Source organism: Mobula birostris, chromosome 1 (assembly GCF_030028105.1).
Source record: "Mobula birostris isolate sMobBir1 chromosome 1, sMobBir1.hap1, whole genome shotgun sequence".
NCBI classification, from domain to species: Eukaryota; Metazoa; Chordata; class Chondrichthyes; order Myliobatiformes; family Myliobatidae; genus Mobula; species Mobula birostris.
This window is the reverse complement of record NC_092370.1, coordinates 225,581,370-225,607,707: the sequence shown is the minus strand read 5'-3', so window position 1 is coordinate 225,607,707 and position 26,338 is coordinate 225,581,370. Positions and strand designations below refer to the sequence as shown.

At 46.2% G+C, this 26,338-nt stretch overlaps 1 protein-coding gene across 1 annotated transcript in view; it reads right to left on the bottom strand.

Moving 5' to 3' along the window:
- Positions 1-25,708, bottom strand: part of ccdc88c (coiled-coil domain containing 88C) — a 256,545-nt gene extending 230,837 nt beyond the window's left edge. The window contains exons 1-2 of the mRNA XM_072272687.1: positions 25,221-25,708; positions 24,636-24,736 (exon numbers count right to left, since the gene is read on the bottom strand). Coding sequence (XP_072128788.1) covers positions 24,636-24,736; positions 25,221-25,289 — 170 coding nt within the window. The 5' untranslated portion in view covers positions 25,290-25,708. The remainder of the gene's footprint in view (positions 1-24,635; positions 24,737-25,220) is intronic.
- Between the last annotated feature and the right edge of the window lie 630 nt (positions 25,709-26,338).

The window sequence follows — 26,338 nt, the reverse complement described above, 5'->3', positions numbered from 1 at the left end:
GCTACTTTCCCACAAACACCAGGTTTCTGAACCAATCTGTACAACCCAAACCCTACCTCAGCAACAGCACTCAACTGACCTCCTCTTGCACCACCACGGACTTGTCTTCAGTCCTGTATTTGTTTTCCTTTGCAATAAGGTGTTGTTTTTCCACAGGTTTCCCTGTCACTGTATGGTGTAATTCTGTGTATAATTTATATTTTCTGTGTATTCTCTTCATCTATATGACTGTGATGCTGTTGCAAGTTCTTTATTATACCTGTGCCTCAAAATCATATTTATCATAAAACCATAATACATAGGAGCAGACAACACACATAAAAGTTGCTGGTGAACGCAGCAGGCCAGGCAGCATCTCTAGAAAGAGGTACAGATGATGTTTCGGGCCAAGACCCTTCGTCAGTACAGCAATGTGGTAACCTCCTCCAAGATCAATCAAACCCTCCCATCTTTCCATTCATCTATGTGCTTACGTATGACTATCTTAAACGTCCCTAATTAATCTGCCCCTACCACTGACCCTGCAGTGCATTCTACACATCTACTAATCTGTGTTAAAAAACACCTACCTTTGACATCTTCCCCATCTTTTCCTCCCAACACTTTAAAGTTATGCCTCCTTATAAAAGCCATTTCCATCCTGGGAAAAGTCTCCGGTTGTCCAATGAATCCTTGTGCACTCCTATCAAGCCACCTCTCATCCTCCCTAAATCCAGAGAGAAAAGCCCTAGCTCACAAGACTCTCTAATCTGCACTCTGCTAGTACTGAACAGCCCACTAGCACGATGAGATGGACTCTTGACCTCACAATATACCTCACGGTGGTCTTGCACCTTACTGCTTACACTTTCTCTGTAACTGCAACCCCTCATTCTGCATTGCTTCCCTTGTACTGCCTCAAAGCACTGTTGTAATGAAATGATCTGCATGGCTGAGATACATTGTACCTTGGAACACAATGCAATAATAAACCAATTTACCAACTGTCTCTCTATCCTTTGTATTAGTGGTGAGCTTTCATTATAAAGCAACAAATTTTATGGCAACATTACCATGTATCGCTATCTCGTTTAAAATGATCAATAGATCAACTGTGCTTTGGACTTTGGATGGGAAGTCGAGTTCAGTGCTGGCTGAAATCGGAAGGTCTCTCAGCGAGACTGAACCTTGCACTTGCCTGTCAGCACAGGATGTGACTGCGAGGGACTAGACAAAACAGTTCAGCATGGACTAGATGTCAAAGGGCCTGCTTCGTGCTGTCGTGTTCTATAATATCAGAATCTGGTTTATTTTCTCTGACAGGTTTTGAATTTTGCGACAGTGGTACACCACAATACAATAAGAAATATAATAAGTGGGCCGGCTGGTGGGGCAATGACATCGGTACCGAACCTGGGAGCGGAGGTTCCCGGGTTCGAAACCAGCCGGGTCCGCTCCTGAGTACGCTTTCCATCCGTGCCGGGTTGAGTGTCGAGGGAAAAGGGAAAATACTGTGAAAATGTCTGTGTGAGGAGTGGCGCTCCACACAGTCTCCCTCTCGCTCCGCGCCTTGTAAAAGCCATGAAAAAGACATCATCACAGACGCACGCAAGGACACGCACAGACTCACATGCACGCAGGCACACGCCAAAAAAAAAAGAAAAAAATACAATAAGTATTAGAAAAATAGAGCAAAATAGCGAGGTAGTGTTCATGGACCACTCAGAAATATGAAGGTGGAGAGAAAGCAGCTCATCCTAAAAAGTTAAGTATGCATTTTCGAACTTCTAGGTGGTATTGACGAGAAAAGGACAAGTCCTGGATGGCGAGGGTTCTTAATAATGGAGGCCACCTTCTTGACGCACTGTCTTTTTGAGTTGTCCTCCATGGTGTAGATGGTTGTGCTCCACTCCCCCATGCACCTACCTTCCCCCTCAGCTGGGCTCACCTGTCACGTGCCAGCTTCTACTCCTTCCCCTCCCCTCACCTCCTATTCTAGGCCCCTCCTTTCCGTTCTGATGAAGGGTCCTGGCCCGAAATGTTGACTGCTCATTCTCCTCCATAGACGCCGCCTGACTTGCTGAGTTCCTTCGGCATGTTGCGTGAGGCTGTTCTACAATGACCAAAACAACCTGCATATGATTTTAGGCATCTCTGAACCTTAGAAGCTGTAATTTGGCCTGTCAAAGCCCGCAGTGTTCTTCACCTTAGAAATCATTCCATGACAAGCAGGAATGCATTGAACCGACCGGCAAAACCCTAACTCACTCCAGTTTAGCAACAATTTGATCACGTTGCACCAAAATTGAGTTTGTTTTTTGTTCTAACTGTGACCTTTCTTGAAAACTTGTGTATAGCTTCTTTCTTTGTGAATGTTGCTGACATGATGTTACATGCCTTGATGCTGCAGCAAGAAAGTTCTCTATACCCCTGTACTTGTGCACATGGCAGCAAACTCGACTGTGAAGTTCTGCTAGATATCCGGAGATTGGAAACTGATCCCAGGAAATCTGGCCTCAGTCTATCCCGAGCCTTCCAGGGCAGCGTGGTAATCACAGTTCCCCCGATGAGTTTTGACCAAAGCCGCAGATGACTGAAATATAATTTCCTTCTTTTTGTCTTGCACTCTCTAACATACAAGCCAACATTCCCCCCCCCCCCCCAACTCCCTACCCTGCCTTTTCTTTGAACCTCTGTTATAGCTTCTGGTGACGTATGTGCACAGAAGCCCAGATCTCCCGAGCTCGCACAAAATACTCCGAGACCTGAAGTGCAGGACTTGATAACTAATCCTCTGGACAGGCTGCAGTGGATGGCCTCGATTCAAGTCACTAGACAACAGCCATTAATTCTCTAAACAGCTCAGTGAATTGCTAACCAGTCTGAGGATCAGAGCCATGTCCCCCCCTCCAAAAAAAAACTGACAATAAACCCTTTGTACTTCTCACCAACATTATTTACAGAGCCGTTCCCAGCAAATAAACCCACCATTTAGACAAACAAAAAAATGAATCCTTCTATAGTCACACAGAGAAAGTTCACTTCCAATGAGGTTAACCCTGGGACTAACCTCAGGCAAAAAAAAGACATTCGAAATATTTGTGTTTACATTGCCAAATTTGGTAGAGGCAGATTCATTAGGGACACTTAAGAGGCTGCTACACAGATGAAAGAGAAATTGGGGGGGGGGTTATGTGGGAGGGAAGGGAGTAGGTTAAAAGGTCAGCATAATATCGTGGGCTGAAAGGCCTGTACTGTTTCACGTTGTATGCAAGCTGAGAGCTGAACCAGTGACCCCACAGCTGAGCCACTCTCAATATAGACGGTGCGCCAACACCTTGATAGAGGTATACAGGTAATAAGAGGAACAGAGAGAGTGGACAGCCAGAACCGCTTCACAGAGAACATAATTTTAAGGTGATTGGAGAAAAGTAATGGGGGGGGGGAGGGGGGAGGAGAGAGTGTGCTGGGTGCGTGGAATGTGCTGTCAGCGGTGGGGGCAGAGGAAGATATGTCAGGGACATTTAGGAAGCTTTTAGGTAGGCACATGGATGAAAGAAAAATGGGAAAAATAGGGGGCCATGTAGGAGGGGAGGGCCAGTTGGATCTTGAAACAAGTTAAAAGGTCAGCAAAACATCGTAGGCAAGTTGACCTGTACTGTTCTTCAAACCGCACTTCACTGACAGTCACAAAATGCTGGAGGAACTCAGCAGGCCAGGCAGCATGGAGGAAAAGAGTGCAGTTGATGTTTTGGGCCGAAACCCTTCAATAGTCCTGCCAAAGGGTTTCAGCTTGAACCCTTTCCATTGATGCTGCCTGGCCTGCCAAGTTCCTCCAGCATTTTGTGTGTGCTGCTTGGATTTCCAGCATCCGCAGAATTTCTTTTGTTTCTTCACAGTAACAGCTTCAGAATGCTCCAAGTTCATAAACTGCAAATACTATAGAAATGCAGTACCTTACTAAAACTTTGACAGTATATAGACAGACCAAGGAGGGACAGTGCATTACTTAGCCTCACACTGGGCAATGTAGCTGTTCACGTAGAGCGGGGAGTTAGCAGGGATCAGCCAGGAGGCTGAGGGGGTGATAGGTTGGACATATAGAGAGGCAGTTACATCCACGGTACAGGTTACAGGGGACTGTGTGACAGACAGGCGGGTAGAGGGGTTAAACAGCCAGTGCAGAGTACCCCTGTGGCCACCCCCCTCAACAACTGTCAGGAGGGTGGGGGTGACCCAACAGAAGAAAATCACAGCAGTCAGGTCTCTGTGACTCAGAAGGGAAGGGTACAGAAGAGATGAGCTGTGGCAATAGGGGAACTGTTAGTTAGGGGAACAGAAAGGAGATTCTGTGGACGAGAACGAGACTGCCGGATGGCATGTTGCCTCCTTGGTGCCAGGGTCTGGGACATCTCGGATCGAGTCCTCAGCATTCTTAAGTGAACAGCCAGAGGTCACGGTCCATGTAGGTACCAATGACATGGGTAGGATGAGTGATGAGGTTCTGCAAATTGAGTTCAGGGAGTTTGGTGCTGAGTTAAAGGACAGCACCTCCAAACTTGTGATCTGACGATTGCTACCTGTGCCACGCACTCGCGAGGCTAGAAACAGGAAGATTATATGTAGCTAAGGAGGAAGGTGTCAGAATTTTGGAATATTAGTTTCTCTTCCAGGGAAGGTGGGACCTGTACAGAAGAGATGGTTTGCACCTGAACTGGATGGAGACTAATATCCTAGTAGGAAGGTTTGTGAATGCTGCATGGGGAATGGGAACCAGAGTGCCAGAACAGACAGTGGAGAGGTTGTGAAGACAAATGTTGTTAGGACCTCAAACAAAATCAGGAATCCTGAGGTCGAGCATGGTGCAACTAACGACTGTGTAATAACACAAAGATACCTATGACTATGAGGCTAAGTACAGCTCTCACACCATACTCAATTTTAGTGATGACACCCCTGTTGTGGGCCGTGACAAAGGGGATGAAGAATCAGCATACAGGAAAAAGACGGAAAATCTGGCTGAGTGGTGTCACAACAACAATCTCTCATTCAATGTCAGCAAGACCAAGCAACTGATTGTAGACTTCGGGAGAGGGGAAGCAGAGGTTCATGAACCAGTTCTCATCGGAGGATCGTGGTGGGGAGGATCAGCCACTTTAAGTCGTGGGTGTTACTATCTCATAGGAACTGGTCTGGACTTAGCATGTAAATGCAGTTGCGAAGGAAGCACATCAGCACCTCTATTTCCTTAGGGGTCTGTGTAGATTAGGTATGACATGAAAAATTTTGCTAGATGTGTAGTGAAGAGTGTACTGGCCAGCTACAATACAGCCTGGCATGGAATCACCAATGTCCTTAAATGGAAAACTATTTGGTAGCCACGGGCGGCAGTGGAGGCCAAGTCATTGGGTGTATTGGCAGAGATTGATAGGTATCTGAGTAGCCAGGGCATCAAAGGTTATGGTGAGAAGACAGGGGAGTGGGACTAAATAGGAGAATGGATCAGCTCATGATAAAATGGCGGAGCAGACTCGATGGGCCAAATGGCCGACTTCTGCTCCTTTGTCTTATGGTCTAAAAAGTAGAGGATTTGGCCCAGTACATCATGGGTAAAACCCTCCCAAACATTGAGCACATCTACATGATACATTGCCGTAGAAAAGCAGCATCCATTATCCAAGATCCTGACCACCTAGGCCATGTTTTTCTCTCTCTCTGCTGCCATCAGGTAAGAGGTACAAGATCCTCAGGACTCACACCACCAGGTTCAAGAACAGTTACTACCTCTCAACCATTAGGCTCTGGAACAAAAGGGGATAACTACACCCAACCGTCCATCCATTAAGATGTTCCCACAACCAACAATCTCACTTTAAGGACTCTATCTTGTTATTTCATGTTCTCATTATTTATTGCTATTTGTTTATATTTGCATTCGCACAGTTTGTTGTCGTTCGCACTCTGGTTGATTTTTCATTGATCCTGTTGTAGTCAGTATTCTAAAGAGCTGCTGAGTATGCCCGGAGGAAAATGAATCTCAGGGTTGTATGTGGTGACATATATGTACTCTGATAATAAAATTTAGTTTGAACTTTAACGTTCGGAGCTGCATATATTTCAATACAAGTAGTATTGTAGGAAAGGCAGATGAGCCCGGGGCATGGATCATCACCTGGAATTATGACATTGTAGCCATTAATGAGAGTTGGTTGCAGGAGGGACAAGACTGGTAGCTCAATCTTCTGGGACTCTACTGCTTAGAGTGGGAGGGATTATAGGAAGAGGGGTAGCTTTCCTGGTCAGGGAAAATGTCATGGCAATGCTCAGACAGGACAGATCGGAGAACTCGTCGAGTAAGGCTTTATGGGTGGAACTGAGGAATAATAAAGGTGTGACCAGGTTAATGTGTTAAGGGGGATATATTACAGACCACCCGACAGTCTGCGAGATTTAGAGGAACAAATCTGTAGAGAAATCGCAGACTATTGCAATCCCATACTATAAAAAGACGATGGGATAAAATTTGTCAAATGCGCTTAGGGAAGTTTCCTTAGTCAGTATGCAGTAGTCCCAAAGAGAGAGTGGATGATATTGGATCTGCTGTTAGGGAATGAGACAGGGCAGGGGACAGAAGTTTGTGCGGGGGAACACTTTGCATCTAGCGACCACGATGCCATTAGTTTCAAAGTAAATATGCAAAAATATAGGTCTGGTCCATGGATTGAGATTCTAAATTGGGCAAAGGCCAATTTTGAAGGTATCAGAAATGATATGGCAAGTGTGGATTGGGACAAGCTGTTTTCTGGCCAAGGTGTATTCATAAGCGGGAGGCCTCCAAAAATGAAATTTTGAGAGTACAAAGCTTACGTGTGCCTGCCAGAATAAGAGGTAAAGATAGCAAGTGTAGGGAACCTTGGTTTTCAAGAGATATTGAGGCACAGGTTAAGAGAAAAAAAAGAGGTGCATAGCAGGTATAGGCAAGTAGGAAAAAATGTGGTACTTATGGAGTACAAGAAATGCAAAAGAATGCAAAGGAAGAAAACAGGACAGCTAAAAGGAGGCATGAGGTTGCTCTAGCACAGAGCTCCCCAACCTTTTTTGCACTGCGGACTGGTTTATTATTGACAATATTCTTGCGGACCGGCCGACTGGCGAGGGGGAGGATGGTGCGATAGGGTTGCCGACGGACAAGAGTAGCAGTCCAATATGTTGGGTTTACCCCGTTAAGACTACAATGTCCATGAAGCCGTGCGCGGGCACCAGTGCACATGCGCGTACATGCCGATTTTTCTCTACAAATCGTTTTTGGCGATTCTGTTCCGGGGTGGGGGGGGGGGGGTTAATCACGACCGGAATATAGGTGATAAGTGGCTAATACACTCAATTTTGTTTCTAAAAGGGTTTATCTAACGAATTTAATATTAAACACACAGCGCATATTTTCCTTGAATGAATATAGTGAAAAGTCAATTATCAGGGGAGCTTGAAGTAAGCGTTGAACGAACTTCCAGTAGAAGTGGTAGAGGCAGGTTGGATATTATCATTTAAAGAAAAATTGGATAGCTATATGAACAGGAAAGGAATGGAAGGTTATGGGCTGAGTGCAGGTCGGTGGGACTAGGTGAGAGTAGCGTTCAGCACGGACTAGAAGGGCCGAGATGGCCTGTTTCCATGCTGTAATTGTTATATGGTTATATAAGTAAGTCAACAGCATCATTATATTTTAAGTAACGTTTGGATATTAAACACACAGCGCATATTTTCCCCATATGAACATATAAAATCATTGCAACACACCAATATCGCTGAATCAGTGGGAGCCCTGGGCTTGTTTCCCTGCAACAACACGGTCCTATCGAAAGGTGACGGGAGACGACGATACTCGAAAGGGGTTCCTTATGTCCAGTCTATTCCGCAATTTAGTTTTCGTTGCATTCATTGCAGAGATATGATGTTGGAAATGGAAGCAACATTTTCAGTGCTTTCATGGCTATCTCAGGATATTCAGCCTTGACTTTGATCCAGAATGCTGGCAGAGATGTTATGTCAAACATACTTTTCAGCCCGCTGTAATTTGCAAGCTGGAGGAGTTGATCTCCTTCCCGCGCTGACATGGATGACACGTGGGTAATGAGCTCGCGTGCGTAATGGCTCAACAGTGGGCGTGACAGGGAATGAGGAAAGGTGCAGCTGACTCATATCGCCAAATCATATCGTTTCCTCACAGCGCGGTAGCACATGCTTTGCGGCCCGGTGGTTGGGGACCGCTGCTCTAGCAGACAAGATTAAAGAGAGTCTTAAGGGATTCTCTGTATATGTTAAAAGCAAAAGGATTGCAAGGGACAAAATTAGTTCTCTGGAAAATCAGAATGGTAATAAATAAATGGAGCCTAAAGAGACGGGGAATAAATAAAATAAATGGAGCCTAAAGAGACGGGGAAATCCTGAATGGATTTTTTTGTGTTTGTATGTACTCAGGAGATGGACAGAGTATATAGAAGTGAGGCAAAAGAGTAGCGAGGTCATGGACCCTGAGCAGTTTACAGAGGGTGGATAAATTCCCAGGGCCTGACAAGGTGTTCCCTTGAATGCTGTGGGAGGCAAGTACAGAAATTGCAGGGGCCCTGGCACAGATATTTAAATCATCCTCAGTGACAGGTGAGGTTTGGAGGATAGCTAATGTTGCTCCACTATTTAAGAAAGGCTCTAAAAATAAACCAGGAAATTATAGGCCATTCAGCCTGAAATCAGTATTGGAATGTATTCCAAAGGTCCAGAAAAAATGAGTGTTTGGATGGACAGGGATTGTTTAGGGATAGTGTGTGGTAGGTCATGTCTAATCAAACTTTTTCAAGGAAGTTACCAGGAAAGTGGATGAAAGCAAGACAGTGGATGGTGTCCACATGGACTTTAGCTAGGCATTTGAGATTGGTCAAGAAGTTTCAGTCACTCAGCATTCAAGATGAAGTAGTAAACTGGATTAGACGTTGGCTTTGTAGGAGAAGCCACAGAGTGGCAGAGTGGTAGTAGGTGGCTGCTTCTTTGACTGGAGGCCTGTGACTAGTGGAGTCCCACTGGGATCAGCACCGAGTCTATTGTTGTTTGTCATCTACATCAGCAATCTAGGTGATAATGTAGTCAACTGGATCAGCAAATATGTGTTGACATCGAGATTGGGGGGTGTAGAGGACAGCAAGGAAGGCTATCAGAGCTTGCAGCAGGATCTGAACAAGCTAGAAAAATAGCTGAAAAATGGCAGGTGGAATTTAATGCAGGCAAGTGCGAGGTTTTGCACTTCAGTAGGACCAAACAGGGTAGGGCTTACACACTGAAAGGTAGGGCAGTGAGGAGTGTGGTAAAGCAAAGGGATCTGGGAATACAGGTCCATAATTAATTGAAAACAGCATCACAGGCTGATAGGGTCATAAAGAAATCTTTTGACACATTGGCCTTCATAAATCAAAGTACTGAGTATAGGAATAAGATGTTATGTTGAAGTTGTATAAGACATTGGTGAGACCTAATTTGGAGTATTTTGTGTAGTTTTGGTCACCTACCTACAGGAAAAAACTATACAGAGAAAATTTACAAGTATGTTGCCGGGTCTGGAGGACTGAAGTTATAAGGAAAATTTGAATAGGTTAGGACTTTATTCCTTGGAATATAGAAGATTGAGAGGAGATTTGTTAGAGGTCTACAAAATCATGAAGGGTATAGATAGGGTAAATGCAAGCAGGCTTTTTCCACTGAGATTGGGTGGGACTACAATCAGAGGTCCTGGATTAGGGGTGAAAGGTGAAATGTTTAAGGGGAACATGAGTGGAATCTTCTTTACTCAGAGGGTCATAAGTGTGTGGAACCAACTGCCAGCACAAGTGGTGCATGCGAGCTCGATTTCAATGTTGAAGAGAAGTTTGGATAGGTACCTGGATGGGAGGAGTATGGAGGGGTACGGTCCAGGTGCAAGTCGATGGGAGTTTAAACGGTTCAGCATGGACCAAAGGGCCTGTTTTTGCACTGTACTTTTCTATGACTCTATTAACATTAGCTTTATTTGCCATACAGGACATCACTTGCATCACAACCACTGCAGTCCAAGGATGTGCCCACAAGTGTCACTGCACTTCTGGTGGCAACATGGCACGGCCACAAATCACTAACCCTAACCCACACGTCTCTGGAATGCTGGAGGAAAGCAGAGCACTCACAGAAAACCCATGCGGTCATAGGGAGAACTTACAAACTCCTTACAGTGAATTGAATTGCATCAGGGAATTGAACCTTGATCTTCCGACCCATAAAGCATCATGCTAGCTGCGACATTACTGCAACTCCAAATATTTCCAATTGGTACTGGAATTGATTTAATATCAGAACTTGCACCACTCAAGCCCCTCTTTACATTGGTGAAACAGCAAGCAGTTTCAGACTCCTCAGAGGGCACATCTCGCACAACCTCTCATGGTCCCACAGTCAGGAAAGCTCACCGATGTCTCTACTTTCTGAGGAGGTTGAAGAGAGCTGGACTGTGCACATCTACACTCATAACAATCTACAGGTGCACAGTAGAGAGCATCCGACCGCACTGCAGTGGACAGGAAGGCTCTGCAACGGGTAGTCAGAACTGCCCAATGCGTCACCAGCACCAGGCTACCCACCATCAAGGACATATAGACAGAAAGGTGTTGGTTAAAGGGCCAGTAACATCATGAAGGATCCCACCCACCCTGTTTGTGGACTGTCTGTCCCACTCACACCAGGGAGGAGGCTACGTTGCATCTACACCAGGACAATCAGACTCAAAAAGTTACTTTCCCTAAACAGTAAGGCTGATCAACACCTCCATCACTAACCCACCCCTCCACCACTACTTTTATCATTTCCTGCCAGTCACTCCCATGCCTAGTGTCACTTTATGGACATACTAGCTTACATATATATATTTATTGTGTTTTTTATTATTGTGACCTTTATATTATTGTGCTTTTCGATGCTGCATCAGAAGTGGAGGAACAATTACTGTATTTCGTTCCCCTTTACACTTGTGTACTGGAAATGGGTCCTAGCTACGCCTGCCTTTTTGTTGGCTTTGTGGAACAATCTATGTTCCGTGCCTATTCTGGTATCTGTCCCCCACTTTTCCTTCGCTACATCGACGACTGCATTGGCGCTGCTTCCTGCACACATGCAGAGCTCGTTGACTTTATTAACTTTACCTCCAACTTTCACCCTGCCCTCAAGTTTACCTGGTCCATTTCCGACACCTCCCTCCCCTTTCTAGATCTTTCTGTCTCTGTCTCTGGAGACAGCTTATCCACTGATGTCTACTATAAGCCTACTGACTCTCACAGCTATCTGGACTATTCCTCTTCTCACCCTGTCTCTTGCAAAAACGCCATCCCATTCTCGCAATTCCTCCGTCTCTGCCGCATCTGCTCTCAGGATGAGGCTTTTCATTCTAGGACGAGGGAGATGACCTCCTTTTTTAAAGAAAAGGGCTTCCCTTCCTCCACTATCAACTCTGCTCTTAAATGCATCTCCCACATTTCATGTACATCTGCTCTCACTCCATCCTCCCGCCACCCCACTAGGAATAGGGTTCCCCTGGTCCTCACCTACCACCCCACCAGCCTCCGGGTCCAACATATAATTCTCCGTAACTTCCGCCACCTCCAACGGGATCCCACCACTAAGCACATCTTTCCCTCCCCCCCCCCCGCTTTCCACAGGGATCGCTCCCTACGTGACTCCCTTGTCCATTCGTCCCCCCCATCCCTCCCCACTGATCTCCCTCCTGGCACTTACCCATGTAAGCGGAACAAGTGCTACACATGCCCTTACACTTCCTCCCTTACCACCATTCAGGGCCCCAAAAAGTCCTTCCAATTGAGGCAACACTTCACCTGTGAGTCGGCTGGGGTGATATACTGCGTCCGGTGCTCCCAATGTGGCCTTTTATATATTGCCGAGACCTGACGCAGACTGGGAGACCGCTTTGCTGAACACCTACACTCTGTCTGCCAGAGAAAGCAGGATCTCCCAGTGGCCACACATTTTAATTCCACATCCCATTCCCATTCTGACATGTCTATCCACGGCCTCCTCTACTGTAAAGATGAAGCCGCACTCAGGTTGGAGGAACAACACCTTATATTCCATCTGGGTAGCCTCCAACCTGATGGCATGAACATCGACTTCTCTAAACTTCCGCTAATGCCCCACCTCCCCCTAGTACCCCATCTGTTATTTATTTTTATACACACATTCTTTCTCTCACTCTCCTTTTTCTCCCCCTGTGAATATACCCCTTGCCCATCCTCTGGGTTCCCCCTCTCCCTTGTCTTTCTTCCCGGACCTCCTGTCCCATGATCCTCTCGTATCCCCTTTTGCCAATCTCCTGTCCAGCTCTTGGCTCCATCCCTCCCCCTCCTGTCTTCTCCTATCATTTTGGATCTCCCCCTCCCCCTCCCACTTTCAAATCTCTTACTAACTCTTCCTTCAGTTAGTCCTGACGAAGGGTCTCGGCCTGAAACGTCGACTGCACCTCTTCCTAGAGATGCTGCCTGGCCTGCTGCGTTCACCAGCAACTTTGATGTGTGTTGCTTAAAGAATTTTGAATCTGTTGTCACATGTACCAAGATACAGTGAATAGCTTGTCTTGCATACTGTTCATACAGATCAAATCATTGAGCTAGAATGAGTTAAAGTAATAACAATTCTGAATAAAATGCAAAGGCTACTGAAGTGCAGTGAAGTAAAAATAAAATGCAAAATTATAATAAGATGGATCATGAGAGGCCAAGAGTTGGGGATGGGAGAAGAGAGCTGAGGTCTTTAGTTATACTGGCTACTTTGCTGAGGAAGTATGAAGGGTAGACCATGGAGAAGGACAGACCATGGAGATGAGGTTAGTTTCCATAACGTGCTGAACTACGCCTACCACGCTCTGCGGTTTCTTGTAGTCAAGTGCAGAGCAGTGGTCATATCATTCCATCATGCATCTAGACAAAATACTTTATATGGTGCATTGATAAAAATTGGTAAGAATTGATAAGGACATGCCGAATTCTTTAGACTCCTGATGAAGTAAAGGCATTGATAAAGAGGGGGGAGGACACAGTGAGATTTCTACCCAAAATAGTAGAGGGTGGATTCAATCACTCTTTCTCGGGCATATCCCACCAGGTAGATAGCATCATAAAGAGAGCTTCTGGCACATTGGCCTTCATAAATCAGAGTTTTGAGTACAGGAATTGGGATGTTATGTTGAAGTTGCACAAGACGTTGGAGAAGTCCACTTTGGAATACAGGAGAGATAAAAAGATTGACAGAGTACAGAGAAAATTTACAAGGATGTTATGTTGCTGGGATTTGAGGACCTAAGTTATAGGAAATTGTTGAACAGGTTAGGATTTTATTCCCTGGTGTGTAATGAATGAGGGGAGTTTTGAAAGAGGTATACAAAATTAGAATGGGTATAGTTAGAGTAATTGCAAGCAGGCTTTCTCCTGTGAGGTGGAGGTGGGGAGACTAGGACTAGAGTCAGGAAGTTTAGGGTGAAAAGCGAAATACTTAACGGGAACCTGAATGTGAACTTCTTCACTCAAAGGGTGGTGCGAGAGTGAAACAAGCTGCTTGTGGAAGTAATGGAGGCAGGTTTGGCTGCAAGATGTAAGAGTTGCTTGGATAAGTACATGCATGGGAGGAGTATGGAGGGTGTGTTGATGGGACTGAGCTGAATAACAGTTCAGCACAGCCAAGATGGGCCTGTATCCATGCAGTATTGCTCTATGGCTACCCAGCCTCCCAGTAACCAGTGTCTTGGTGACAGCCCAGCTTTCACACAGAGCAAGTACTAGTAAAAGCTGAGCAGGCTCTTCCAGCACACTCATCTTGCAGGCTCCTCATTGCCGAGATGGAGCTGCAAGATGTTAGAGCTTTGTGGTCTTGTGGTTTGCAATTGAACCTAAAATACTTTTTATCAGTTAGAGCCAGACCAATAATTTCAATCATTTCTACTTAAACGCAAAAGATCCCAGACTTCTGGGAAGTCACGTGCAAAAATAAAAAATCCATAGTCTTCAGAACAAGTACCTAAGTAGTCAGCAGCAGTAGAAGACCCACAATCTTATACACAGGAGATTCTGCAGTTATTGCTTAACCTTGTTCTACCTCAACGATTTGATCTGTGTGACAAGTTTTTTTCTCTCTTAGTAGACGTGCTCTTCTATCAGATCTCTTGTTAAGTCCTTCAGTACTTCCACTTATCACCTCCCAGCTTCTTAACTCAAGCTGCCTCCTCCACCCACAAGAGATTCTGCAGGTTGGGTGAGACTAGAAATACACAGGGGTTAAGGGTGACAGATGAAAACTTACGGAGACGGAGTTAAGATGGCCCTAAACAGTGACTCCTTTACTTGCATCTTCAGAAACAGCTCTATTTCCATCTTTAATATCTCTATTTTTCCCTTTCAGGGTTCTTTTGAAGACCCTGACCTGGAGTTACACACTGACTTTGGTTCTTTGCAGGAATAGGAAGGCAGATTATTATCTAAATGGAGTCAAGTTAGGAAAAGGGGAAGCACAACGAGATCTAGGTGTTCTTGTACATCAGTCACTGAAAGCAAGCATGCAGGTACAGCAGGCAGTGAAGAAAGCTGATGGCATGCTGGCCTTCACAACAAGGGGAATTGAGTATAGGAGCAAAGAGGTCCTTCTGCAGCTGTACAGGGCCCTGGTGAGACCACACCTGGAGTACTGTGTGCAGTTTTGGTCTCCAAATTTGAGGAAGGACATTCTTGCTATTGACGGAGTGCAGCGTAGGTTCACAAGGTTAATTCCTGGGATGGCAGGACTGTCATATATCAAAAGATTGGAGCGACTGGGCTTGTATACACTAGAATTTAGAAGGATGAGAGGGGGTCTTATTGAAATGTATAAGATTATTAAGGGATTGGACACGCTGGAGGCAGGAAGTATGTTCCCACTGATGGGTGAGTCCAGAACCAGAGGCTACAATTTAAGAATAAGGGGTAGGCCATTTAGAATGGAGTTGAGAAAAACTTTTTCACCCAGAGAGTGGTGGATATATGGAATGCTGTGCCCCAGAAGGCAGTGGAGGCCAAGTCTCTGGATGCTTTCAAGAAAGAGATGGATAGAGCTCTTAAAGATAGCGGAATCAAAGGTTACGGGGATAAGGCAGGAACTGGATACTGATTGTGGATGATCAGCCATGATCACAGTGAATGGTGGTGCTGGCTCGAAGAGCCGAATGTCCTACTCCTGCACCTATTGTCTATTGAATGGGACCCGTTCTCGGGGTTTCAGGACAAGCCGATGTTCTGCATGCTAAGGGGTCGGCCTGAGAGGCAGCCTAGTGTTTGGAAGCCTAAGATCTCGGGGCTCTGGAGACAGGCGGATCGAGGGTCAGTGTCACAGCGGGAGACTCGTGTCTTCAGGGAGGCTGGAAACCTTTCGCTGTGGGCCCGGAGACCTGAGACCTTCGCAATCTTCAGGCACAGAGCTCGTAAAAAGCGACGAAATCGCAAACCAGCGGGTTGTTGTTATGTCTCCCGCTCGCTGTGAGAACGGGGAACACCTCCCTCTCCCTTATTAGGGAGAGAGAGAACCTGTGGGTTGCCGAATGCCGGATGAATTGAGATAGTCTTTGGGGTAACTGCAAGGTCGGTGTCTTTGCTATCGTTTGGCTCACGCTTGTGCTCGGTAGCGGGTGCACTTTTTTTTGCCGGTGGGGAGAGAGAGGATTGTTGCTTGCCGCTGCTTGTGTACAGGAGTGGGGAGCTGGTGGGGGGGGGCTTTGGGGTTCTCACATTTAACTGCAGTTCATTCTTTGGGGCACCTCTGTTTTCATGGATGTTTTGCGAAGAAAAAGCATTTCAGGATGTATAATGTATACATTCCTCTGACATTAAGTAGAACCTTTAAACATGAAGTTGGACTTCTTCACTCAGAAGGTGATGAGAGTGTGGAACTGTGGGGGTGGTGGGTGCGGGTCATGCTGCAACGTTTAAGAGATATTTGGATAAGAACATGGAGGGGAAGGTTATGGTGGAAGTAGTGAGGGGTTTAAGAAGGAGGAATCTCATAGGAGAGGACATGTACCAAGAGAAAGGGAAAACAATAACGTTGCAGTGACAGAGAAAGTGTAGTACAGACAGACAATAACGTGCAAGATCATAACGAGGTAAATTGCGAGGTCAAGAACACGAGATTCTGCAGATGCTGGGAATCTTGAGCACGCACACAAAATGCTGGAAGACTCAGAAAGTCGGGCAGCATCTATGGAAGGGAATAAACTGTCAAAGTTGTGAGTTGAAACCCTTCATCGGGACTGGAAGGGAAGGGGGCAGAAGCCAGAATAAGGTGGAAAGAGGGAAAGGAACACAAGGTGGGTAAGTAAAATGAGAAGCCGGAAGTCATAGGTGGAAAAGGGACAGGACTGAAGGAGGGGCACCAGAGGGAGGCGATGGGCAGAAGAAAACAGGTGAGAGGGCAACCAGAATGGGAATGGAAAAAGAGAGGAGGAGGAGAAGGGAGAAATTACCAGCAGGGTGAGAAAATGGAGTTCCCACAGTCCTCCATACAGTTCACCAGGCCTTTTCATTCTAAGTGTGCAGTCTAAAGATGGCCCTAAGAGGGGAGGCAGAATGGAGAGTGGAAAGAGTGGGAAGGAGGAAAGGGAAAATGAGCAGAGCTTTGAGAAATCGATGTCTATGCCATCAGGTTGGTGGCTACCCAGACGGAATATTGAGGTGTTGCTCCAGCAGCTTGAGTGTGGTCTCATTGTGGCAGGAGAGTACTTAATCACTGCAAGAACTATTGTTCTGGTGTAGCTGCTATCCCGCAGCACAGTGTTTACCCCAGATGATGACAATCACTCGCTGGTTTAGAATGACATGAGAAACATGATTCACTACAACCATGCCGGCTCTCCGAAAGATCTCTCCAACTTCTTGATCTTGTTGCACTTATGTGGCACACAGAACAAAAGCTTTTCACTGTATCACAGTACATCGGGATGAAGGGGCCCTCAGGATCCACACCACCAGGTTCAGGAACAGTTATTACCCCTCAACCATCAGGCTCTTGAACCAGTGGTGATAACTTCACTTGCCCCATCACTGAACTGTTCCTACATCCCATGGACTCACTTTTCAAGGACTTTTCATCACATGTTCTCGATATTTATTGTTTTTTCTCCTTTTGTATTTGCACAATTTGTTACCGTTTGCACATTGACTATTTGTGTTTCAGGGTCCTCTATGGTGACATATATGGACTTTGATAATAAATATACAATTAACTTTTGAACTTTGAAGTAGTTAACTGGATTCATCATTACCTTAACGAGTAAGAGTGTTAGTAGATGGTTGTCTCCCTGAAAGGAGGCTAGTGGTGTGCCGCAGTTAGAGGCAGGATTAAACGTAACATTTAAGAAAGCATTGATAGGTACATGGTTGAGAGGGGTAATGAGGGCTATGGTCCGGGTATAGGTAGATGGGACGAGGCAGAAAACCAGGTTGGCACAGACCAGATGGACTGAAGAGCCTGTTTCTGCGTGTAGTGTTCTATGACCGTAAGACAAAGGTATGGAATGAGGCCATTCAGCCCATCAGTTCTGCTCTGCCACTCAACCATGATCCATGGTATGTGACAATAACAAGCCAATACGAAGAGCACCATCATAGCATCATGTAGTGTGAAAACAGGCCCTTCAGCCCATCATGTTCACAGACTAACAAACATCCATTTACACTTTTCCATTTTACTTTATTCTCTTTACATCCGCATCAACCCCCTCTAAGATTCTAACTCTCACCCACACAATACATCATAGTTTTCTGCATTAAATTCCATCTAACACACTTGGGCCTACTCCACCCTAACGATATGCTGTTGAAGGGATCACAAAGCCATGCTGATTAACCCTAATCAGTCCATGTTTTGCCAAGTGCTCGAGATCCTGTCTCTAAGATATCAATCATGTTACTAATGTACCTGCCTCAACTGTTTCCTCAAGCAGTCAGCTCCAATTACCAACTCTGTAAAAAGAAAATTGTCCCTCAGGTTCCGCTCAGATCACACTTAATTAAACCTCTGTCCTCTAGGTCTTAAATAGCTGACTAGTTGCATCACTGCTTGGTATGGAGGGGCCACTGCACAGGATCACAAGCAGCTGTACAAAGCTGCAAACTTGGTCAGCGTCGTCATGGGCATTCGCCGGCCCAGCATCAGGAACATCTTCAAACGGCAATGCCTCAAAATGCAGCATCCATCATTAAGGACCCCCATCACCCAGGACGTGCGCTTTTCTTACTGCTACCATCAGGGAGAAGCTACAGGAGCTTGAAGACACACACTCAATGTTTCATAAACAGCTTCTTCCCCTCTGCCAACAGATTATATATAAATATTTTTTTCTTATTGTAATTTATAAGATGTTTATGTCTTGCACTGTACACTGCTGAAAAGCAACAAATTTCACAACATATGCCAGTGATGTTAAACCTGGTTCTGATCCTAATTCCCCAACCCTGGGAAAAAGACTGAGTGAATTCACACCACCAATGGCCCCTGTGATTTTATACACCTCTGTAAGATTACACACTAAGATCTTGCCTTGTGTGACGGTATACTCTGTAAGATTACTATGCTCCAATGAATAAAGTCCGATCCTGCCCAACTTTATAGCTCAGTCCCTCTGGTCAGGAAAAAGCCTTTCACTACACTGGTTTGCCAAATTTCTATCCTTGCTTTTCCATGGGCTTCAGTCTTGCTGGCAAGCCTACTGTACATACAAACACATTGACAAGCACTTTCTGGAAGTCCAAATACCTCACAATACCGTTACTTTTTTCAAAAAGCCTGACCAAATTAGGACACAATGAACCATTTTCCTTTTCCCTGTATGTTGCCAGACCAGAAACATCAAACCAGAGAGATTTAAAAGACACCTGAGGGGCAAGTTTATTCCCCCCGCCCTACAAGGGGAGGGGGTCATAAACACAACAGATAGTGCAAAAGTTGCGAATCCGGAGTAACACAATCAAAATGCTGGTGGAACTCAGCAGGTCAGGCAGCATCTATGGAGAGGAATAAGCAGTCTATGTTTCAGGCCAAGACCCTTCATAGATAGATAGGTATACTTTATTGATCCCGAGGGAAATTGGGTTTTGTTACAGCTGCACCAACCAAGAATAGAGCATAAATATAGCAATACAAAAACCACAAACAATCAAACAACAAAATACAAACTATGCCAGATGGAAAATCAAACAACAATATCAGGACTCATGAAGGATGTTGGCCCAAAGCATCGACTGTTTATTCCTCTATAGATGCTGCCTGATCTGCTGAGGGGGTGGTGGGTATAGGGAATGAACTGCTAGAGGTAGAGGCGAGTACGATTACAACGGTTAAAAGACATTTGGACAAGTACTGTACATGGATAGGTAGGATATCGAGGGATATGGACCAAATGAAGACAAACAGGACTGAATAGTAGACAACTTAAATAGCATGGAGAAGTTGAGCTGAAGAACCTGTCTCTATGCTGTATGAAATCAAAGCAGACTGAACCTTCATCAACTGGACGCTACAGATCTCAGGACCAGCGAGTTACCTCTGATGTTCCGGCTGACAGTCATTCTTCAACCAACACCATCAAAATAGGCCAACTAATCACCAACAGGTTACTGTTGTGGGAGTTGGCCTTGTACCAAACACCATACCTCCCATCGTACAAGAATGACCGGTAGATTGTACAAGGTGCACGCATAAGAATATGGCAAAATAGGAGTAGGCAATTTGGCCCCTCAAACCTGACCAGTCCCAACCCTCACCCCTCTTCTGTGCCAGTTTCTCATCGCCCTCAATTCCCCGATCTTTCAAAATGATTTCTACGTTCACATCAGACTCCCTGGATCACCCAATCTCCACATCCCTCCACGAGAGTGAATTCCAGAGGTTCACCAGCCTCTGTGAGAAGTTCCTGCTGCAGTTACTCTGAAAGTGCTCCCAAAGTATGGTTGGGTCAAGGGCTTCAGGATTAAGATGGACTGGCAATACATTTCCAAGTCAGGATGAGGTGCAATTCAGACGGATGGTAGCATTTCCTGCACATTGAGAGAATGTCTTGTGAGGATAGGTTGAGCGAGTTAGGGCTTTTCTCTTTGGAGAGGAGGAGAGACGAGTTGATAGAGGCGTACAAGATGATAAGAGGCCAAGATCAAGTGGACAACCAAAGGCATTTTCCCAGGGTGGAAGTGGCTAACACAAAGGTGTAGCTGCCTGCAGCAACGAATTCCAGAGATTCACTGGCTAAAGAAATTCCTCCTCATCTCCCTTCTAAATTGACGTCCCTCTATTCTGATGCTCCTCTGGTCTTAGACTCCCTCATCATAGAAAACATCCTCTCCACATCCACTCTATCAATGCCTTGTGACACTCGATAGGTTTCAATGAGCTCTATGTTCCATAATTCAGAAGCAAGATAGCTCCAGATGCAAATTAATCTTCAATGAGAAGCTCCCAGTACACACCTCAAAGGATAAGCAAACAGCTTGAACAGCTTGTCAAAATTTCAAACAGCCAGGCATGCAAAATTAGAGAAATCTAGATTTTTATGATACACAACAACCGTTTGGTCTCATTTACTGAGGTTTCTGTCAATGCTCAAACACAACCACTGACTGTGGGTAATGATCACACACACGTATTCTGGACTCTTAATTTGTTCCCAATTACATAAAGGTGTACAAGATGACAAGAGGTTAATGGCAGGATTCCTAGCAGCGTGGAAGAACAGAGGAACCTTGAGGTCCACATCCATATAACTCAAATTTGCCATGCAGGTTGATAGGGTTGGTAATAAGATGTATGGTGTGTTGACCTTCATTAGTCGGGGCAATTGAGTTCAAGAGCAGCGAGGTAATGTTGCAGCTCTATAAAACCCTGGCTAGATCACACTGTGAATAGTGTGTTCCAGTTCTGGTCGTCTCATTATAGGAAGGATGTGGAAGCTTTAGAGAGGGTGCTGAGGTGATTTGCCAGGATGCTGCCTGGGTCGGAGACCATGTATTTTGAGGATCAGTTGAGTGAGCCGGGGTTTTTCTCTTTGGAGTAATGGAAGATGAGGAGTGATGTGATAGAGGTGGACAAGATGATGAGAGGCATAGATTGAGTGGACAGCCACAGACTTTTTCCCCAGAGCGGAAATGGCAAATATGACAGGGACATAAATTTGAGGTGGGTGCTTGGTGGAAAGTATAGGGCTGATGTCAGAGATAATATTTATTATCGAAGTACATTTATTATCAAAGAGTGGAAGTTGCATGGAATGCACTGTCTGGAGGGGTGGCAGATGCATCAGAGACATTTAAGAAACTCTTAGGCACACGGATGAAAGAAAAATGGAGGGCTATGTGGGAGGGAAGAGTTAGATTAGTCTTAGAGCCAGTTCAAATAGGATAAATGTTAGAGCAGATTAAAGAGCAGTTTGGCTCAACATCATAGGCCGTAGGACCTGCACTGTGCTGTACTATTCCACGTTCAATTCTGACAGAAGTGTAATTGGGTGCCCAGGATTTTGAAGCCTAGATCCAAAGTCCCAGAGTACCCTCCTCAATCTCCATACCTCCCCTTGCTCCTTCAAGTCTATTGGTCTGTCCAAGCTGTCAGCTAAAAGGGCCCTAACCACCTTACGACAGACTTACTTCGATAAACCTGCGTGAATAGGCAGCACAAGGGTGCTGTGGGTAGAGCCACTGCCTCACCAGAGAGCGAGCTTCAACCCTCACTCCGTTCTCCCTGCGATCACCTGTCTGCCCCCTAACCCTGGGTACTCCCAAACCCTTCCTCCTCCTCCCAAATACGCATAGATCAATGAGTTCATTAGCTACTGTAAATTGTCCCCAGGTGAGGGGGGGGGGGAAGCTGCTGGGAATTATGGGAAGGGCAAAATAGAATCAGTGTAGTATTAGTGCCAATGGGTGGTTGATGGTCAGTATGAACCCAGTGGGCAGAACAGCCTGTTTCTGTGCTGCACAACTACAGAATGCTTTTCCACACAAGGCAAATTTGCCAAGTTCCCGTTGAACCTCACTAATTTTTATCAATGCACCTTAGAAAGCACCCTATCTGGATGCATCACTGCTCTGCCTGAGGCAAGAAACTGCCGAGAGTTGTGGACACAGCTCAGTACATTACAGAAAGCAGCCTCCATGGACTCAGTCTATACCTCTCGCTGCCTCGGTAAGGCAGCCAACATAACCAAAGACACCACCTACCCCAGACTTTCTCTGTTCTTCGCACCCCACCCCATCAGGCAGGAGATGCAAAAACCTGAAAGCCCATACCACCAGGCTCAAGGACAGACAGCTCTTATCCCACGGTTATAAAACTATCGAACGGTCTTCTAATATGGTAAAATGGACTCTTGACCTCAGTCGGCCTCATGGCCTTGCACCTGTGCTGCACTTCCTCTGTAATTGTATCACTTTATTCTGCACGTATTTAATGCTTTTCCCCTGCACCACCTCAATGTACTAACGTGATGGAATTATCAGTATGGATGGTCTGCAAAACAAAGTTTTTCACTGTACCTTGGTGCACGTGACAAAGATAAACTAATTTACTAAATCCTGTTGAAAGTGACAGGGCAGGATGTCACATAAGGTCAGAGGGAGATATCAGTGCACATTATTAGAGTCATGGAGCACAACACAGAAACAGGCCCTTCAGCCCATCAAATCCATGCCATACTGTTATTCTGCCTAGTCCCATTGACTGGCATCTGGACCATACTCCTCCCATCCATGTACCTATCCAAACTTCCACCACTTCACCTAGCAGCTCATTTCACACCTTCACCACCCCTCAGAGTGAAAAAAAATTCCCCCTCACATCCCTTGAACATTTCACCTTTCACCCTTAATCTATGACCTCTAGTTCTAGTCTCAAGTAACTTCAGTTGAAAATGCTTGCTTGCATTTACCCTATTTGCACCCTTCTTAATTTTGTATGCCTCTATCAAATCTCCCCTCATTCTCCTGCACTCCAAGGATAAGGTCCTAACCTAATCAACCTTTCCCTATAACTCAGGTCCTCAGTCAAATTTCTCTGTACTCTTTCAATCTTATTGATATCTTTCCTGTAAGTAGGTGACCAGAACTGCACAGAATACTCCAAATTTGGTTTTACACTTGGACATAACATCCCAGCTCAAATGATTTGATTTATGAAAGCCAATGTGCCAAAACCACTCTTTACCAGATAGAAAGCTTTATACCTGACTGGGAGACTGTTTCGCTGAACACCTACGCTCTGTCCGCCAGAGAAAGCAGGATCTCCCAGTGGCCACACATTTTAATTCCACATCCCATTCCCATTCTGACATGTCTATCCACGGCCTCCTCTACTGTAAAGATGAAGCCACACTCAGGTTGGAGGAACAACATCTTATATTCCATCTGGGCAGCCTCCAACCTGATGGCATGAACATAGACTTCTCTAACTTCTGTTAATGCCCCTCCTCCTGTTCTTACCCCATCCCTCATTTATTTATTTTTTTTTTTACTTTTTTTTCCTCTCTCTGTCCCTCACAATTATTCCTTGCCTGCTCTCCATCTTCCTCTGGCACACCCGTCCCCCTTTCTTTCTCCCTAGGCCTCCCGTCCCATGATCCTTTCCCTTCTCCAGCCTTGTATCCCTTTTGCCAATCAACTTTCCAGCTCTTAGCTCTATCCATATAACCATAACCATATAACAATTACAGCACGGAACCAGGCCATCTCGGCCCTTCTAGTCCGTGCCGAACTCTTACCCTCACCTAGTCCCACCGACCTGCACTCAGCCCCTTCCCTCCTGTCTTCACCTATCATTTCAGATCTCCCTCTCCCCCTCCCACTTTCAAATCTCTTACTAGCTCTGCTTTCAGTTAGTCCTGACCAAGGGTGTCCGCCCAAAACGTCGACTGTGCTTCTTCCCAGAGATGCTGCCTGGCCTGCTGCGTGCACCAGCATTTTGTGTGTTTTACCATATTTATGAAGTGGTTTCAAAGTCATCATTCTGGTTAGAGGGTGCTTCTTCTTGAAGCAGTGTTAGAAGATAATAACAGCTCAAAATTCAAACAGATTACAGGCATTCACACATATGCACCCTACCATCTCCTGTTCTGTAGACAGCTGGCAAGGTTTCTTCCTACAACCCACTTCCGCCCTGTCAATATCACTTGTCCACAAGCTCCAGGGTTACAAGGCTACATACACACTCTGGCTATCCCCAACTCGAGCGTTTAATGAGATCGGCGCTGCTGATGGCCCCGGGAACCCCCGACACCATCAGCAATCCGGAATGAGAATTATTACCACTGACATATGTCGTCAAATATGTTGTCTTGCGGCAGCAGTCGATTGCAATACATAAAATTACTGTAAGTTACAATAAATTAAAAAAGTGCAAAAGAGGAATGGCGAGGTATTGCAGTGGACTGATTTGAAATCATGGACCGCTCCGGCAGGGAGTCATCATTAATCGCTCATCTCCAGCGCGATGGCTCTCCAAGCGGCCTCCACGCGGATGTGGTTTTAAAGTATGCTGTTAAAACGGTAAAATCAAAGTGAAAGCGAGAAACTCACATCTGCAACATGATTTTGTGTAGGAACACGCCATCGGCCAAATCCATGTACATGGTCCCGTTCTCCTCGCTCGTCCCGCCCAGCGGTCCGAAGGTTTTCACCTGGAAGATTTGTTTTAATAATTCTCAGTTAGAATGTGATAATTAATGACAGACAAGACGGTTGGAATTGCTCTATAGTATCGAAGTAGGGTGCAGACACCCGGCGACCATTTGCAATAGTTAACAGAAGTTCAGAGAGTCAGTGACAGCTCTCCCCTCTCACCACCCCTCCGCCGCCACGACAGTACCCAGTTTAAAACAGCCATACCCATCCCACAATCTGCCGCACTTCCCTGTCTCTCTCTCTGCTACCAACATATCTCCCTTCATTTCTCTTTCCTCTACAGACAAACGCACATTTTCACGCGTATATACCCCCTCTCTCCCCCATTCTGTGTGAAGTACCCTCTCTCATCAATATCGTCCAACGTCCATCTCTCCCCCTCCCCTTCTCCCTCTCTCTGACACGAAACTCCTTCCCTCCTCCATCCCCCTTCTTTCTCAATGCTCTCTCTCTCTCTATCACACACTCGGCTTCACTCACCCAGGTGACCAGCGGGCTGCTCATGAACTGCTCCAGCAGCTCAGAGATGGTCACATCCATGGTGAGCATCGAGGAGATCCAAGCCAGCCGAGGGGACGGGTAAGGTAGTGCTGGGGGAGGTACTCAGGGCACCGAGAGAGGGAGCCGGGCAGCCCGGCCCCTCATCACCCAGTGAGGGTGAAGGAGCGCAGCGGGCGAAGGTCCCCCGTCTCTCTCCCGGGGCGCAGCCACCGATTCCGCCGCCGCCGGGACCACGCGAACCGGTCCACGCCGATTCACCGAGTGCCGCAAGCCAGGGCCGGCACCATGGCAACGCCGCGGGTTATGTTTCCATAGGGAGAAGCGGGCGGCAAGGAGGGGTGGTCGGGCGGAAAGGTTGCAACAAATTGCCCAAGTCGGAGTCACGCCGACCCGCCGCTGGAATCCCGAGACTTCGCAAACTGATACGAAGCGGCGGAACAAAGCGGCGTCCGCAACATTGTAATCAGCGCTTGCAAACCACCACGGAGTGACAGGGCGCTCCGCCAATCGCCGCTTGCAGATCTCTCCGCTCAACCAATCCATTCATCGATGAGGGCAGTGGGGCGGGGTCTGGGAACGCGACGCCCTCTGGCGGGACGCAGTGTGAACTACGCGCACGGCGAGAGTGAGTGAGTGAGTGAGTGAATGAGTGAGTGATAGATTTATTTATTTACTTATTACAAACACAGCGCGCAACAGGCCCTTCCGGCCCACCGAGCCACGCCGCCCAGCAACCCACCTAGCCTGATCACAGGTCAATTTACAATGGCCAGCTGACCTATTAATTAATCGGCACGTCCTTGGACTTTAGGAGGAAACCGGCGCACTCGGAGGAAACCCACGTATATATGGGAAAGGACGTACAAACTCTGTACAAACGTACAGAGGACGCCAGATTTGAACTCCCAACTCCGACGCCCTAAACTGTAATAGCATCGCGTTAACCGTAACACTACAGTGGCGAGTGAGTGATGAGTGAGAGGGAGCTGGTGTTGAGTGGAGGAAACTGGACCAAGGATCTCCCTGCAGGACATTGGCTATGACTGCACCCAGTCCCTGCTGAGTTCAGAATACAAACAAAACTGCTATGGAGACAC